This window comes from Pholis gunnellus (assembly GCF_910591455.1).
Source record: "Pholis gunnellus genome assembly, chromosome: 1".
In the NCBI taxonomy this organism is placed as follows: domain Eukaryota; kingdom Metazoa; phylum Chordata; class Actinopteri; order Perciformes; family Pholidae; genus Pholis; species Pholis gunnellus.
Genome location: NC_136528.1, coordinates 13,443,108 through 13,460,542, shown reverse-complemented (window position 1 = coordinate 13,460,542; position 17,435 = coordinate 13,443,108). Strand labels below are relative to the sequence as shown.

The following is a 17,435-nucleotide window of genomic DNA, read 5'->3' as shown; positions in this document are numbered from 1 at the left end:
GAGAGATATGGGAATCACCTTCCTCCAGTGAAAGTACACTTTGGGTTACAAACTGGGGATTTGCATGGTATTACTCATGACAGTTCACATAGGCTTTATTCTCCACTCGGTGGTTAAGTGCCAGAGGTCTTTTTAGAGCACAGCTACAGTAAGAATGTACCAGGAGTTATTGTTGAACAGTAATGAGTCATTCAGGCTAAGCCTCAAGGTATTGAAAGGAATTCATCCTGCCTCAGAAATATGCTGACACTGTAGAGAATGCAGTAGTATTCAGTATATTGACATTTTCAAGGACAACCTACACAATTGGATGGGACAGTCTATAACACACTAAAGACAGTAGACCATTCAATGCTCCATAGAAAGAGCCATTTCCCAAAATTCGCTAGTGGGTTAGGGTTAGGGTTAGGGTTAGGGTTACAATACTTGTGTTGTGCCGTTACCACTTTATCTAATATAAGATGTAACTACGAATATATTTATTAAAATGTTTTTATTTTAATGATTGTCACATTCAACGGTAACCTCAGTTGTTTTTTATTGTAAAGGGTAAGAACGGAGAAGTAAAGCGGTATCGGCTGTCGCTGTCAATGTGGGGGCAATAACTTAATAAATACAAAGTCATTTGTAAACAATTGTGTTGGGATGCACTGCTCTGCTCACATTAATTATATTATCTTTGTGACAAAAATTGTGGCTTTGTCTCAGTCGTGACTGATGCATGATGGTATATATTGCCTGATTTGACAGTCACTTGTACTCTACTTTACAATGAATTGTGGGATATTTTGAGTCCACTATAAAGGGTATAATAACTCTCACCATATAGCACTACAAAATGGCAAACTCACTATAGAGTCCACTGGTGAGTCGTGAGTGATTTCGGACACAACCTCAGACTCCCAGAGCCACAGAAGAATTTAAACTGTTGTCAAACTGTTTGACAGGCTTTCCTATATACAAAACAGATTTGGAATGAAACAAATCCATGAGGTCATTTGACATTTTATATCTCCCCCTTACACCTAAATATCCTGCTTGTGTAACATTAGGTATACAGATACACAATATTCAGCTTCCTCTTGCAGAGAGCCTGAGAGTATGTGTAATATTGCAATGGTAATTATGATAAAATGTCAAATGACTAATTTAAAAATAATAATTTAAAATGTAAACAATACACTGTGCACTTGAATGCTTTATATCTTTGTCAATCCTTAGTGTCCCAGGAATTGCTGTTTTGGCATACACATCTTCCATAGAAATGTTCTATAGATTTAAAAGCAGCCTGTGTTTTATAAAGCTTCCTTTTCCTGTCTGAAAATACGATTTCATAAATGAAAAGTGAAAATGTGGGAAATGGAAATGGGTACCTCGTGATTTATTCATTCGCCACAGAGTGAATTTAACACTTTAATGTTATAGATTGCCATTACGCCTCCAGCAGGAAATTTGACATCACACAACATTGCTTAATAGATAACAAACATTATTTATCACTGTGTTTAAAGGCTCTTAAAAAAACAAAACAATAGCTCACATTTGTCGAGCAGCTGTGAACAGAAGTGTAGAAAATTAGGGGGATTTGGTGGGTTGAGCAAGAAAAGATGCAGCTAAGCGAATGATTCAGCTTAGGTGATGTTAAATTGCTTAAGGGTAAACATTTTGAACAAGAGCCCAAAGAAAGAAGGGAAGGGGCGGAGTGGTAGAGAGACATGTTGAGTTTCAGTGTGTGTGTGTGTATGTGTGGACAGACAGAGAGTGCGTGAGTGGGGATGTGTCCATCCACTCTGAGAGAGCCTGGCTCCCCTCCTAGCCCGAGCACATTTTCCCGGGCATACCTCTGGCTTCATGCTGGCCTGTTGACGGAGCTAAATTGATGTGATTCGATGGTGCAGCAGCACCCACACTGTCCCAGACAAACACCACACTGATCCCTGCCAGCCTTCTTCTTAACACGCACACAGAAATACTACACAGATGCGTACTCACATTTCTATGCGTTCGGATGGAAACAGAAAAATAAACAAGCCCAGTGCTTTAGGAACAAGGACTAAGATGGAATGTTGGGCGACAAATATGTGGATCTCTTCATCTTCCTCTACACCCTCACCTACTGCTGAACAACAAAGTGCAGATGAAATATCCCCTCAGTCACAAGCTCTTAAAAGGCTCTGAGTGGATTTTAATAAGGAGTGGAGCAGTTCGCAGTGCACACCGTGGTCTTCAATGGGATTAAGAGGCTTGAATGTTTGAGGCCATTAAAGTCTACACCAGCCCAGAAGTCCTCGAGCGCCTTATGAGTATATTCATCATTAGGATTAACAAACGCAGCCTGTGAACGCTCCCACCCCAGGAGTGCAGCCACCTCTACCCTTGTACCATTATTGTGTTTGGCTGAGTGGCTGATGATAAGAGCGCTTCAGCACCAGGGGAGATAAAGCTCTGGTCCCAGTCTGCTGACCATCCCCAGTGGACTGCTCTCAGAACAGCAACATCTGCATCCACCAGCTCATCTGTGTGCAATTGAAAACACTATGGTTTAGACAGGCTAGTACATTGTTGTCTAATTCCTTGTGCATGATGTGATCAAAGAATAGACCCAAAAGTCATTCAACTGATTTTGGAGGAAGACAAGCTCTGTTGAGGACGCGTGTGTGTGTGTGTGTGCAGAATTATCAGAGATTTGACCATCAGCGTGTTAAATCGTCCTACCCTAACCCGTTTCCTGGTTACTTCCTCTCCCAATCCTCAGATCTTCCACATGACCTATGACCTAGCCAGCGCCATGGTGAGGATAGTCAACCTGATCGGCATGATGCTGCTGCTGTGTCACTGGGACGGATGCCTGCAGTTCCTGGTGCCCATGCTGCAAGACTTCCCCGCCGACTGTTGGGTGTCCAAAAATAAGATGGTGGTGAGTGCTTCTCCTGCATCGAGTCCCGATGCCTGCTGGAGGACGATTATGCCCTGTCTTATCTCATCTGTCAGCTTTAGTAATTATTGTACTAAAACCCTTTAGCATCCTGGGAAAGATTGCCTCGCGCATCCGTAATTTTAATATATTTATCTGCTACGTTTGCACACATTTATTCAATTTGCTGATTATTTTTCATTTATTTGGAGCTCCCAACATCTGTCCATATTGTGAAAGGAGAGAGACACTGAGGCTATGCAGGAATCATTGATTTTATCAGGTCAGATATTGGACAATACTGGTTGAATATTGACAGTTTCCAGTGAGCACTCCCGCTGTGCTTTAATTTTGCTGTATTGTTAAAACAGCTGCTGTAGTAGAGTCTCCGTTAAAGCCGACTCATAATAGAGTTATCTTTTATTTGCTTATGGAAGCGGATTGTGTCACACCTGATGTGTGACTCTGAATCACCCGCAGCTGATGGCTCTCATGCTAAATTAGCATGATATATCAGAGTTATTGTCAGGTTTTGTGTTGGGGACCTCAATAGGGATTGATCTGACATCAGTGAATGCTTCTCTTTTCAGTACAACCTACCAATAAATCAACATATATTTAACCCTTAAGGATTGCAGCTGACAAGAGTGTTCCCTAACTGATGGCTTATCAATACAAAATTCAATGTAAGTGCCAATAGGGCAATGTTTGGGCTTTTGTGTAGTTGGCAACTAATTTCAGAGAAAAAGAAAAAGATGTCCACATGGTGGAATAAAAGCTTCCTGGATTGTAGGTTTATTGGCAACGTTTTCAATCAACAGGTTAGCCTCAGTCAGTTTAGTGCATTTAGCTGCTTAGTATCCATCGAATGGTCACAGCTGTTCTCTGTCACAATTCCCGTTGTGTTATAACGTCATTATCAGAATTTTATATTCATTATACAGGCAGAAATTACTTGTTTAAAGTAATTGAGTAATTCAAGTCAAATATGGAACACTTCATTTATTACCGGAAAGATGACAGATTAAACTGTGGCAACAAATTCAAGGAGGCCAACATTGAGGTACACACATACCAGCACTAGTCAGCTGTGTGTTCAGCTCTCCGTGGCAGAACAGATGTCACATGAGTAGTTGCATCGCTCGAGGTATGATGCATTTGGTTCATCATGCCTCACTGCCTCCCTGACAAGCTCACTTGTTATATTTAATCATAAGAAACGACAGATGTTGCAAACCACTGTCCCATGAGATGTTACCCACGTTAACTAATTTTAGCTTGTTTTCATACCTGTCCAATACACACACTCAGGTGAAGGTGGTCCTGTTCAGGGACAGCGTTGGTACTGGGTATCAAACCAGCAGCCTCGTTGAACAACCCTTGACCATCCTCCTTGTTTTTTTTAATTGTATGGAATAATGTGGATTAAAACAAAATGCATTCAGAGTTCTATGTTGCATGTGGTGAAATCCAAACCGTGACTGTATCCCACATCCATTTTTTTTGTTATATTCCCTTCACCACAATAAAAGATGCATTTTTAATATGATTCAATATGCATAAAGCCAAGTTGCAAGAGGATTATATTAAATTACATAAAGCTGAGCTGTCAGGCAGCCTGATGTAAATTGTGGTTCATCATTAAAGCTTTTTCTGCAGCAGTGAAAACAAGGATATGATCGTTTGTATGAATCTTAAAACGAACCTTAAACACATTGCAGGTGCAGAAATGAATAAAACCACAACAAAGAAATCCTGCAAAGCAATATGATAATTTGCCTCCCCCCCAAAAAAAATAGTCCTTTTATATGTTTACATTTTCAGACAAATATTGCTGTTACTCTGAACAAAAGCTTTACTTTAACTTTACTTACTCCCATTAAAACGTGATAATGTAGTCTTTCATTTCCTAAATGTTTATACCTTCATCTCAGCAACTCTGGAATATGGACTCAAGTGATTTCATGCAGTTCTGACTGAACTACATCAAGGCATTTCTTACCCCTCATGTTGTTACAGCTCAGAGACATGTTTCCAAAACTTCCAAAGAGGTTGCACTGGCTGCCTCCTCAGATTTCTACACCCACAAACCACTTTGCATCTAGGAGTGCAGAGGCCCTGAGATATGAGACACTCATAATGTACTCAGGTTAAAATCCCATGTGAGGGATGTAGCCTCTCATTAACATCAAAATGGAGATTGTTTTGTTTCCCACAGTAAACACTGTCTAATTATTTGTATTACGTCGAAGAATAGCTCTTAAAGTGACGAAATAACAAATATATCTTTCTGAATTAATTCAAGCCTCGAGGGCAGGCACCTCTCTGATGAAAAGCTCCTCATGTTTGGCTCGCATTACCTCCTAGACAAAGAGTTTGTATTGACTCAGTCACGGTTGGGTTGGCTCTGATTATAATCATTAGGAGACATTTTTTGTCTTCTTTTACAGTAGCTGTCCCATTATCTTGCTGGGTCATCGCTCCTTACCTTTTCAATAGGGCACGAATACAATTGCTATCTCTCTCAGCTTTTCTGCTGTGGAAATGAGTTTGAACGCAATTTGGACATGTCACCCCCAGGAGAGAGTTGATATTGATTCGCCATAAACTACTATCGGGATCTAAAGGAAAAGGGGCAATTTATCTACAAATGAGAAAACTCGAAGAGAAATCACATTTTTTTTTTAAATAGCTGACCTACTTTCTGTCATGCAAACCTCTAGTGTCTCACGCTCCATCCCCCCATTCTCGGGGCTCTGTTTTAGGCTTTTGCCCAAATGTCTGCGGCTTGCTCTAAATGTTTGCAGATTGAAAAGTATGTTTTACCCTGCCAGCTGCTCTGTATTGAACCAAGGCAGTCTGAAGTGGACGTCTGCCATTAGTTTTGTCTTAAGTAATTGAATGCGTGCGTGTATGTGTGTGAGCTGTCAGGGTGCTCATTGACCTTTAATGTGCCATCAACACCATTAAGAGAGAGAGTGAGAGAGTGAGCAAGATGAAAAGATAAAGTGTTCTCACCCTAACTCACCTCATCTCCTCTGTTTCATACAGAATGACACATGGGGACAGCAGTACTCCTACGCACTTTTCAAAGCTATGAGCCACATGCTGTGTATTGGGTATGGCATGTACCCCCCGGTGGGCATGACAGACGTGTGGCTGACCATCCTCAGCATGATTGTGGGTGCTACCTGCTACGCCATGTTTGTGGGCCACGCCACCGCGCTAATCCAATCACTGGACTCATCTCGACGGCAGTACCAGGAGAAGGTGAGTCAAGATGACGTGTTGCTTACAGCTGTGCTGCCTCGATTTATTTTGAAGAGAGGACAGTGGTGGTAAGGCAGGATGTTGGATCGTCCTTGTCTTAAAGCTTTGTTTCATTTTGTCTTTCAATGCAGCAGTTCACCCCCATATTGATTTTCCTTGGTGTTTGTGCAACCACACAGACATCTAGGTGTTCCATTCTCACTCTTCCAAAAAGGGAAAACAAACATCATCAGTCCTCTAAACCAGGGGTTTTCAGAGTCTGACATTGTAGAGCCCCCTCATAGACAAAAATGAGACAACTGCCGTGTCTACTCCAAGGTCAAAGAAATTGTTGATAAAAACAACATAAAACATTACACATCCTATAATGCTTTTGAAGATGTAAAGAAGAAGCATAATGTTGCCATGTAGAAGGTCAGTTAGCTGTGAGCTATACAGCTATACAGCTTTTTTAGCCTATGTTTTATTAAATTTGGCACTATTGGAAGTATGCCAAATTAGCTGTTAGAAGTTTCTGTTTCCAATGTATATCCAGACAACTCTCACTGTATTACTTTGATACTGAAAACAACTTAAAAATGTGATGATTCCCAGGCGTGTTCTGGGAAAGTGCAAGTCACCCTTCATATAAAAATATGTATATCATGTCTGCATGTTTAGAGTTTTGACTGTGAGGAAGATTTGTTTTGAAGTAGACTGCAGCAATACGGTGCGAAGGGTTTTAGCTGTATTGCCTTTCACCTCACGCAGTACAGTGTTTTTGTCTCTGTGAAGGAAGAAGAAATACTTAATTTTCTAAATACATGGTCTTCTTAGATCAGCAACAAACACAGAAAGCACTAATGCTAGATATTAGGGCATACTGAGCAAGATGTCCACATCCTCCTTTGCTCCTGCAACCAGACTTTTTTATCTTCGGCTGGACAGGTTTTTGCAGTGGTTCTTAGTGACCAGAACCCCACCCTCCCCAGTTCAGGGAACGGAAAACCCCTGACAGTTGGCTGTGAAGGCCAAGCCATGTTCCACAGTGCCGTGCCCTCTGTTTGCGCAGTGTGGGCGATAATGAGCTGAGCTGCCACATTGCCTACTGTCTGTGGCGATGAGAAGACGGGAGAGGACGACTTCCAGGGAATGGAGGCAGAGGCTCCAGAGACCCCACCCAAATGAAAAAAGGGAGAGTGGGAGTGAAAGAGGGCAGAGAAAAAGTTGCAGGCAGACAAGCAGAGCAACAGATTAGTTGACATGATAGGTGTGTGTTACTACATCTTCAAAAGGAGAAAAGGCGTACAGGATAAATTAACACCTCACTAATCTTGGGGTAAGTAACAAAGAGATTTGTTTTCAACCAGATTCTAACCAGCTAAAAAGGTGAAAAATCCCAAAAGTAAAACATGTGACACATGACTAATCCTGCTGATCTGAGTAGCTGTTTAATGAAAGGGAAGCAAACCATCTCCCCGCTCAGCACTCTCCACGCGTCTGCTGCTCTGCTTTAGAGATGCCTTGCTGCCAAGTAGACTGAACAGCTGGCCTGTCTCAGCACTAGTCAGCATGTGGTACCAAAGCCATTTGCAGCCGTTTCTGGGATCACCCCCTAAGGCGCCTTAAGAATCCCCCAGTGAGCTAAAAAGGCTCCACTGTGCTCGCACAGCTTCCCACGGTGCCTGCCTGCAAAAAGGTTATTACTGCAGACTGCAATTAATTTTTAAGAGTGCAAATTCTCTCATTTATCTTTCCACATGCCTCAGTGATAAGGCGCTCTCTGGGTGCACTGTCACTACGTGCGCATTTGGCTGTGGAAGCCGGATAGTAGTAATTTCTACTATACTATTGCCCCTCCTCCTCCCTGCTTATCAGGGTTAGTTCCTTCAAAGACATAAACCTTTTTGTCATTGGCCCTCGCATCGGTTGTGTGACAATGGGATCTGCTTCCCGGAGATTTCACTCTGCTTTTCCGTGTCAGACTAATACCATAATCCGTGCACTCAAGAAGTGGACAATCCATTGGTCAATCCCTGGAGTTTTAAGAAGGCAGGTGGCTGTTTTCATTGGGCGGCCATGACAGGAGCAGCTGTTCCTCTCTACTGGGACTCAGCCCCGAGATAAATCTGCCAGACACCAACAACACAGCAGCCATCGTGCACAAAGTTATAATACACACCTGTGATTTTACGCTGTCTCATTAGTTAAACTGAGATGCAGGGGCTCTGTGTAACATCTCAAATAGCCACCTCTTAAAGCAAACAGTCATCTCTTGAAGCAGCCTAAGATGTGATGGAAGGGCATTTGTACTTTGCAGGTTGGCTTACTGTTAATAGACCATTCAAAAACCATACACAATATCTGAATGGTAATATGATTACCATGACAATACAATAAGATACATGATGATAACAAACAGTGATACAAATCCACAGCAGCATATACCAGGTACACATCTTTAAAAAGAGTGATGCATATTGGGTGAAATGAATGATGTATCAAGGCACTCTGCATAACAAAAAAACATGAATCTGCTTTGAAATACATTGAGACACTCTTCAAAGAAAAAATAAATACAAATTGTTAGATATTTGCATAATGCATGGTGGGTACTTTAAATAATAGTATATATGTTTATAATAATCTCTTGTCGGGGCATTATTATGACTGTATTGAACTCACAAAACACAAAAGTCTCAGAGTGGGTACAGTACAAGGACACTGAGAGGCTTTAATGCTCATCAAAAGCAGTGTGTATTTGTAATGCATTATATAAAACGGGTTTGCACAAAGTGATTGTTTTTGTTTGTCATGAAAAGTAAGAGGAAAACACTTTCAAATCTCAAAAGCATGTTAAACTAAAGCTCTGCCATAAAATGCATTTTTCATCTCGGTCCCACATGCCTTTGATTGTTTCTGAACAACATCGCAGCTGATGTGGCAGATTACAGACTGTGACATGAATATTAGTTAATGCTGGTCTCTTTTCCATTGGCAAGCTGAGATGGATCTCTATAGTTTGCAGTTTGGAGTTTTTGTGTTGGGAAGCCAAATATGCCCATGTTGATATTCCAAAGACGCTGTCAGCAACTTTACAAAACTGCATAATTTGCATACACCCCCACTCTGTGAAGTAGCATGAATTGTGACTTATCTGCAACGCTATGCAGCCCCATAAGTCACTGGCATGTGTTTCGATAGTTGTGCTTATCACACAGTAATTACAAAGATCAAAAGTGGTTGCCACTATTGATAAACATAGCTTAGCTACCATGGAACTGTATTACAGTTGCCTTGTGAATGGCATTTGACCTGCAAGCAGTTAACAGCCAATGGGCAACAATGCAAATTACTTTCACAGTCGTATGGAGGGTAGATACTGACTTCTGTTAAAAATAACTCATAAAGCAGATCAACGTTGAGCCGTGCAGCACCACCCTTCGCCACATTGAAATGCCTCACACTGGTTTGATTTGACACCGGCTCTGTATTTATACGCTGTAAATGAGCTGCAAAAAGTAGAGCATGGAGCTCTCGCACACATGATACACAAGACGTGTATCATCTGTATGTCAGCCGTGAAGTTGGCATGCAGAGGTAATGTCCAGGTAACGGTTACATTTAAATGTAACTCCCCTTCTGGGGGAATTCTATGAAGAAAATCCGTCTATTAAGGAATCTCAGAAGAATACAGACGGGAAATAGGAAAGTAGGGAGAGAAAAAAAAAGCTTTGCCCTCGAAGATGGTGGAAATTATCATCAGAAAGCCTTGGTATAATCTTTTCTGAATAGAATTCTATTACAATGTGGCACCATGTGATAAATTCCCGGGCTCTCAGAAGCTAGCAAGCAGACTTAAATGAGCTCTTAAATTGGAATCAGGCAGCCTGTTAACTGTTACACAAAGAAGAGATTCCAACAATCACACTAAATACTAGGGTTTGAAATGTGGCTCACACTGAGATGAGGAATTGCTTTATTAGATTCATCTTCACTATGCCCGTCTTTTGCTGTGTGTAAACACAAGACTGTTGGTGCAGAATATTAAAGTAGGTGCATTTTCCACCTGTTTGCAACTCAATTTGTTGCAGATGTATCTGACTGCATGGGTTAGGTTGGGTCCATATCAGATGTGAATGTAATAGAGACAGACTGAAGCTGGACATGGTATTAGATTTTCCGAAGCACTCCTTTTTCTACTCAGTGACTCCCATGTGCTAGAGGTGCTGAGTGCTCTAGCCATAGTATTTTAGTTACATTTTCAAGTACACGCTGTGGTATCGTTCTTTAAAGTCTGTATTCTTTGCTAGTTAAGTTGAGTTCAATTGTACCAAGTGGTGATATGACATTGATTTTCACTATCAATTTTATGTTAATTATTTTTCAAATCAAATATGAATCTATGAAATGGTAAAATAGGTATTATATCCCTTCTTTAACCTTGATTGTTTTGTCCAAATAACAGTCTAAAATCCAAATGTATTCAATTCACAATGACAATAAATAGATAAAGCAGCAAATATGTCATTAAAAAAATAAGCATTTGTTGTTATATAACTATGTAAAATTGACTAAGTGGTTATTATTCAAATTGTTTAAGCATTTGATATATTTTAGTTATATATGACAACAGATTTGAGCTGCGGCAGTGATTTAATCTTTATTTTTGAGTAATTATCTGTAACCACATTAATTTGGTATGTAACTGTCACTTCAGGAGTAGAATGTTACGCTGGTAGAATTACACTGTAATACACAATAGTACAATACTTTTTAGTATGTTATAGTAGTTCAGACTCCTGTAGCATTATAATACCCCAGTAATAGTATTATTCAATAAACTATTGGGGTCTCTCATCCCTACCAGCGAGCAGTTAGTTTAAAACATTGCGAGCTAGAATGGGTTAAGCATCTGCCAAATTCCCCCAAGGATTCCTTCCTCTTGTCTCAGACATGTTTAGAGCCATTATCACACAAAGAGAATTACATCTCTCCAGATTGGGGGCACAAGATGGCTGCACATGTGACTGTGCATACAGGATATGCCTGCCACTCCAGCTCTCTGTAAGCCGCTGCTTATCTGTCACTAAGGCCCTCTACGGTGGAAATGCATAGAGAGATGGGGATAGGGACACTAAACAAAAGAGATGATCTCATTCATTTGTAGGTGACTTGTGATTCATTTAGTCTTACTTTCTTTATAGAAACCCTCTGATACTTTTGAGCATTTCTCCTCTTAGGTGTTTAATAGTATATTATTAATAATGTTAAGCGTTGGATAACTGAGTGATGTTCTGTTTGTTGTTGGTAGAGATGAAATCAGGGATGCCCAGGAGGGACTATGAGCTGCGTGTTGTGGCATGCCAGTCCCAAATGGCTTTAAAAGAAATGGCAATTGGGTGCTGCAGCCCCTCCCCTTTAAGTCTCTAATTAACACATGGCAATTAAACACAGCTCTTTGGGGAATAGTTAATAAGAGGCCCGAAGCTGATTATTTGTGGGTGAAGAGGCTCTAGAGATCTTTTGTTCCCCCACTTCAATCCCCAATCAAGACCTTTGGAAATACAGTAAATAGTCATCAGAGGGCGACTATATTTGCACTTATAGATTTCTTTCTTTCTTTCCAAGAGTGGAATAAATGTATTAATGCTAGCAGGGAACTAGTAAAACATGCAATGCTAGTGTTTCCTTATTCAAGCTAATTTATTTACTCAGTCATGTCTGTGTTGATTAATTTTGAAGGCCTTTAAAACCCCAGTTTAAAAGAGGATGTATTTCATCCAACAATACCAATAACTTTGTGTGGCCTTGTAGAGGTTAGTCATGCTTTACGCATACAATCTGCCCAAGGATACAGCTGTCAACATGTTGAGGAGCTTAAGTCTGATTCTGCCTTACAGTGAGAGACGTTCTCATTATTCTGGACCTGACTGATGACATTCATCTAAACCCTGTTACATTCCCTTTTCCTCCCTGTCTGCCACACAACTTTCACTGCTGAGTCCAGGACTGTTGACATGCCCTAGAGCTAATATAATAGTATAACCAAAATCAAATCAAAAGTGCAACCAATGTCAGTATTCTCTATATTTAATATCATGGTAAATGTTTGCTTTCTGCAGTATCTGCAGTATTCATGTCAAGGTTGTCATTTCAACAGACATAAATCATTTCATTAGATATGCAGTAGCAACATGGTGTTTGTGAAGAGCAAGGGAATATCCTTGCTTAACTAGGCTAGGATGCAACACCCTCTTAACTAACTTTGGCCTAATTACATCACTAAATAATACAGCACTAAATAATCAATACATGGTACATACTTCCTTCCTTGCCTATGTTTTGGCAGTCTTGGTTAGCCTACATATGGATTGCTGATGTTGGGTATGTTGCTGGCCATTCCCACGTGTGCTTTTTCTAGTGATCTTCAGGGGAAAATCAAGATGTGCTCTGAGGCCTCTAGAAGAGCATATATTGCATTTATGCCATAAGGAAGAAGGTTTTATTGCAGACTTCATGCAATGAAATAAAGAGTCAACAGCCATTCTCCAGTAGCAGCTCTGTGAGGCTATACTTAGGCACAGAGGTGATTTAAGCTAATTGCTATGCTCACAATGACAGTGCTAACATGGTGATGTTAAGCAGGTATAGCATTTATCATGTTCTCTTAGTTCTCTTATTTACATGCTAACATTTGCTACTTAGCTCTGAACACAAAATTAGGTTGAGTATCAGGATTGGTCCCAACCTTTTCATTGCAATCAATCTAATAGTTGTGAAGACATTGACACCAAAAACCGTAAATGTGAACCTCATAGTGGCTCTACAGGAAAAGTCAGGCGATCACCCGAGTTTTAGGCTTCATCCTCTGGGCACCTTGAATCTCTGTTTACAATTTAATGGCAATGCATCCAATAGTTTAGACATTTCAGTCTGTGATATGATACATACAGGTGGTGGCTGTCATTTTATGAAACCACCTGTATCCCATTAGCTTGATACTTACTACAATATATAAATGGCTTCTCATGCACATTCCCATGCACAAGACTAAGCTGTCCTCCAACACATACAAAGCAGGTGGAGCATTCGCTATAAAGTGGTTTGTTATTTTTTCCTGCATACATTTGTGGGTTCAAATATCAAAGACTTCAGTTAGCCTTATTGTATGACCCAGACCTTTCGACCATGCAACACAAGGTTATAGAGTAGGAGACAGAACAGTGGAGAAAAATAAATGTTTAGAAAGTATAATTAAGTGGCTGACATCTCTGTTGGGAAATGAATTATTCATATTTATTTTGGAAAAATTTGCATCTGTTTGTAGAGCTGCGTGCGAGAAAAGGGAATTGGGGGAAAAATAAATAGCATGATATAGGAGTAGAGGGACAGAAAGAAAAAGAAAATGAATGGGAACCAAAGAATGGCCAAGTGAAGAGAGATCAAAACTAAGGATTTGTGAAATGAAATAGCATGAAGATACAATTCTGTATAGCTCAGTGGGCCGAGTATGCGTCTTCTATAATATTGCCAAGACTGGAAGCTAGTAGGCTCAACCCCCACCATTGTAACTTTTTCCTGCCCTCTAGTCTTGTTATCCCCATGAGGTTGCCCTTATTGCCTGGCAAGTGGAGTCTCTGTTGACTGAGTTTTGGACGTGCTTGTAAGCTAATTTAGTTACCTTTGGACAAAGCCAGACTAGCTGTTTCCCCCTTTGGTGAGCTAACGGTCTGCTTGTGGATACTATACAGATATGAAAGGGGTATGTATCTTTTAATCTAACCATTTAGTGTATAATCCCAAATGTCAAACTAAAGCAAAACGGAAAGGAAGAGAGAATCAATCCTGAGGATCTCATCAGCTACTCCTACATTTTCAACAGCCCCCCTGCAGCCTGAACCCCTTGTTTTTCAGAGTGCAGGGAGGGTGGCTGATGCTGGAATGGTTGCCTCCATAATGCTGACTATGATTTGATTTAGCCAAGTAGAGCAGGGATCTTCCTGGTGACAGTGTGATGGCAGCTGTGCAGAAATAAGATATTTTGCCATCACAGGGGGTTTTATCAGCCCACAGCAGCATCAGGAGAGAGCCGTCCCAACGCGGTCGGTGTCTTTACATCCCTGTCAGCTCCTCTTCTCAGACTCAGCAGTGATAAGTAAATATAAAATGCCTTTGACTGAGGCACTGTATGTAGTGCAGTTGTACTCATCGCGATATAACAAATAAGACATTATCTTGTATTTGTTCACTTGCCTAATGCCCTTTCATGCTGGGAGAATCAAATTGTAAAATGCTGCAAAGCTGAGGATAAATGTTTTTTTTTTTTATGAATGTAAAAAAAGGAAAGACGTTCTGAAGGAGATGATAATCCACGCCTTTGAAACAGAGTGCCATGCTGGGGCATGTCTAATGCAGGAGACATTAAGACATTAGACAAGATGCCGAATGTGGGTTACACCTGTCATCTTCACCCTGGTGTTCCACGCAGACAAGCCATCTTCGCTGCACTAGTCTGCAGCCAATAGGACTGGAGTCTGTGATTGTTTTCTAGAGCTGTCTGTCTCTTGGAGTAGGGGAGTGAAAGTTCTTCTCTGTGCGATGATTCTATTTCATCATCAGATCAGTAAATGCTCAATTTTATGCCAAAGGGATTGTGTGGATAAAAACTCAAACCCTTACCCCCATCCATCTCTCCACATACGTACATGAGACTGGATATATATAAGTTCCTTTCCACATCTTATTATTGCCTCTGCAAGTATTCGATTTTACACGGCATCGGCACATATATATTGTCAAATCATTCACTTGACGAGGTGAAAAGATATTTTAATAATATCAGATGAGTAATTTCTTTATGTTGGACATACAATATGATTGTTCAACTAATCTGCTTTATCTGCAGCATTTCTTGTTATAGGCTGTGTGTGCATGTGTTTCCATATCCACACAATATTCCCTTGCACTTGCAGGTATATGTATTACTTAGTGTTTATGATTATCTTTGTACACCTAACAAGGCATTACAAATCATAACAAGCTGGGGCATCAAAACACTTTACAGTAAACTGGTCACCAACAAGGGAGCTGTGTCATCTATATGCACAGACTAACTCCAGACTGTTTTCTTTGTCTGTGAGGGACTCAAAAGGCACAGGTCAAACACAACTAAAATATATCACAATTTGGCAAAAATAAGGGTAACAATAGAGAACAATTGTGTTACAAACACAGCAGGGTGTCAGTGGGCCTCTGATCAGACTCATTCCAAAGTGTGCTAACTGTGGAATCTAACCCTCATATGTGTTTCTTTCCAACTCTAATCACATCTCTTGATTTTCAGGAACCCTGACAGCTTTTCTGCTATCACTACAAACAATATGACTTGCATGAGACCGCTGCCGTCATTTACTGTGCTATATTTCCAAAAGAATGGCCTTTTGATGATCTTCTACAAGAAAAGTGGTGATTAGGGTAGTAGAGTGGAATAACAAAGAGGGAGACATCTGAGATCAGCCATGTCGTTGAGTGGTAAGGCTACTGGCACTGTGGAAATGGTGATCAAAGAGCACCTCCAGCATTGCCCCATGAATGGTTAAGTTCTTATTCTTTTTTCTCTCTCTTCTCTCTCACTGAGGGTCAAGGGTTCTACCTGGTATTATTCCTGAGGTGCTCTCAGTCTACTTTGATCTGCATCTCTGCTTCCTATGCTGTAAAATAATGAAAGGCCATCTAACACATTTTAATACTTTCATTTTTAACAACGAACATGAAGCCTGGAGGGTGGAGACACATTGTTAATTGTTTTGGTGTATGTGGTCTTTGAGGAGCCTGAGGGCTTTGTTTGTTACTAATTGCAACACATAACACCTACAGATTGTCATGTCTATTGTCATTTTCTACATTTGTATGCTTTTTAACATAATATAAATATTAACAAAAACGTATTTCTAATTTTCTTAGCATTATTTAGTTGCAATGTATGATTTTTAACCTATCACATGCATATACACACAGAAACATCTAATTACACACACACACACACACACACACACACACACACACACACACACACACACACACACACACACATTCATAAGTACCTGGATTCACACACAGACACCATCAATGTCTCTCGCGCGTTGTCCTAATGTAACTTTTTTTCTTTCATCTATAGTGCCTTGTATTCTCTGCTGTTTTCCTCTTCTTTCCCTGGTTTAAATGCATTATATGGATCACTTCATACCTTTCATTTTTTTCTCTCATTTTCTATTTTGTTCTTTAACTTCCCAATCCACACTAAATTCAAGACACTATGGAATTCAACCACTGACACAATTTATTTATTATTAGATAGTGGATGCAAATTATTTGAGTTCCGTGAATGAATGTTAAAATAATGTTGGACATGACAACTCCAATTGAATATTGAAGTGACACATTTACCTAACTTTGAAATGGCAATCCAGACCCAGATTAGCCACAAGAGTGAATGCTTTATAAACTCCAGTGAATTGCCAGCATAATTTAACAGTCGACGATGATCGCACCTCTCCAAATTCTCCAATATCTTAAGAGAAACGGTACGATAGTTAAAATATTCAATGTGCTTACAGCAAATATGGAGGTATTGATTTCTGTCTTTTGAGAGACAGACGGGCTGACTGTAAGAGGCATGATCAAAGACTGGAAAATCACTGTCTTGTTGAGCGCGACTTGCAAGAGCCCCGATGGCCTGTATGTATCCGTCTCCATTTCCTTGTGTGTGTGACCTTGGTGCCAGCTGTTCCCTGTGGCTGTGTATCTGTGCTACAGCACTATGGCCTTTTGAGTAACCTAATTGTTGTGTGTCTCGATGTCCCTGCAGTACAAACAGGTGGAGCAGTACATGTCCTTCCACAAGCTGCCAACAGATATGAGGCAGAGAATCCACGACTACTACGAGCATCGTTACCAGGGCAAGATGTTCGATGAGGACAGCATCCTGGGAGAGCTGAACGAGCCGCTGCGAGAGGTGGGATGAGAGTTCCTGTCTGGGGATCTTCTACACATGTGCTGCATTCAAAAGCTTGTGTACTGCTTAACATTCCCCTTAGTTCAGTTCAGTTTTTTTTCTTGTGGCGAATCCCGACAAGAGTAAAAGAGCTCAGAAAAAAAATAATGTTTGCACAGCTGACATGTTTGTGTTGTTACCCTAATATCTCTCTTGTTGTGACAGGCCAATGCCCTTTGTAAAGCGCCAGCTCTTTTCTGCTGTTCTTGCTAACTG

The 17,435-nt window shown here is 40.5% G+C and overlaps 1 protein-coding gene across 1 annotated transcript in view; it reads left to right on the top strand.

Moving 5' to 3' along the window:
- Window positions 1-17,435, top strand: part of hcn4 (hyperpolarization activated cyclic nucleotide-gated potassium channel 4) — a gene marked incomplete at both ends in the record, with an annotated part of 57,664 nt that overhangs the window by 26,980 nt on the left and 13,249 nt on the right. Inside the window, 3 exons of the mRNA XM_079178376.1 lie at window positions 2,756-2,917; window positions 5,966-6,184; window positions 17,034-17,180. Of these exons, the coding sequence (XP_079034502.1) occupies window positions 2,756-2,917; window positions 5,966-6,184; window positions 17,034-17,180 (528 nt within the window). The remainder of the gene's footprint in view (window positions 1-2,755; window positions 2,918-5,965; window positions 6,185-17,033; window positions 17,181-17,435) is intronic.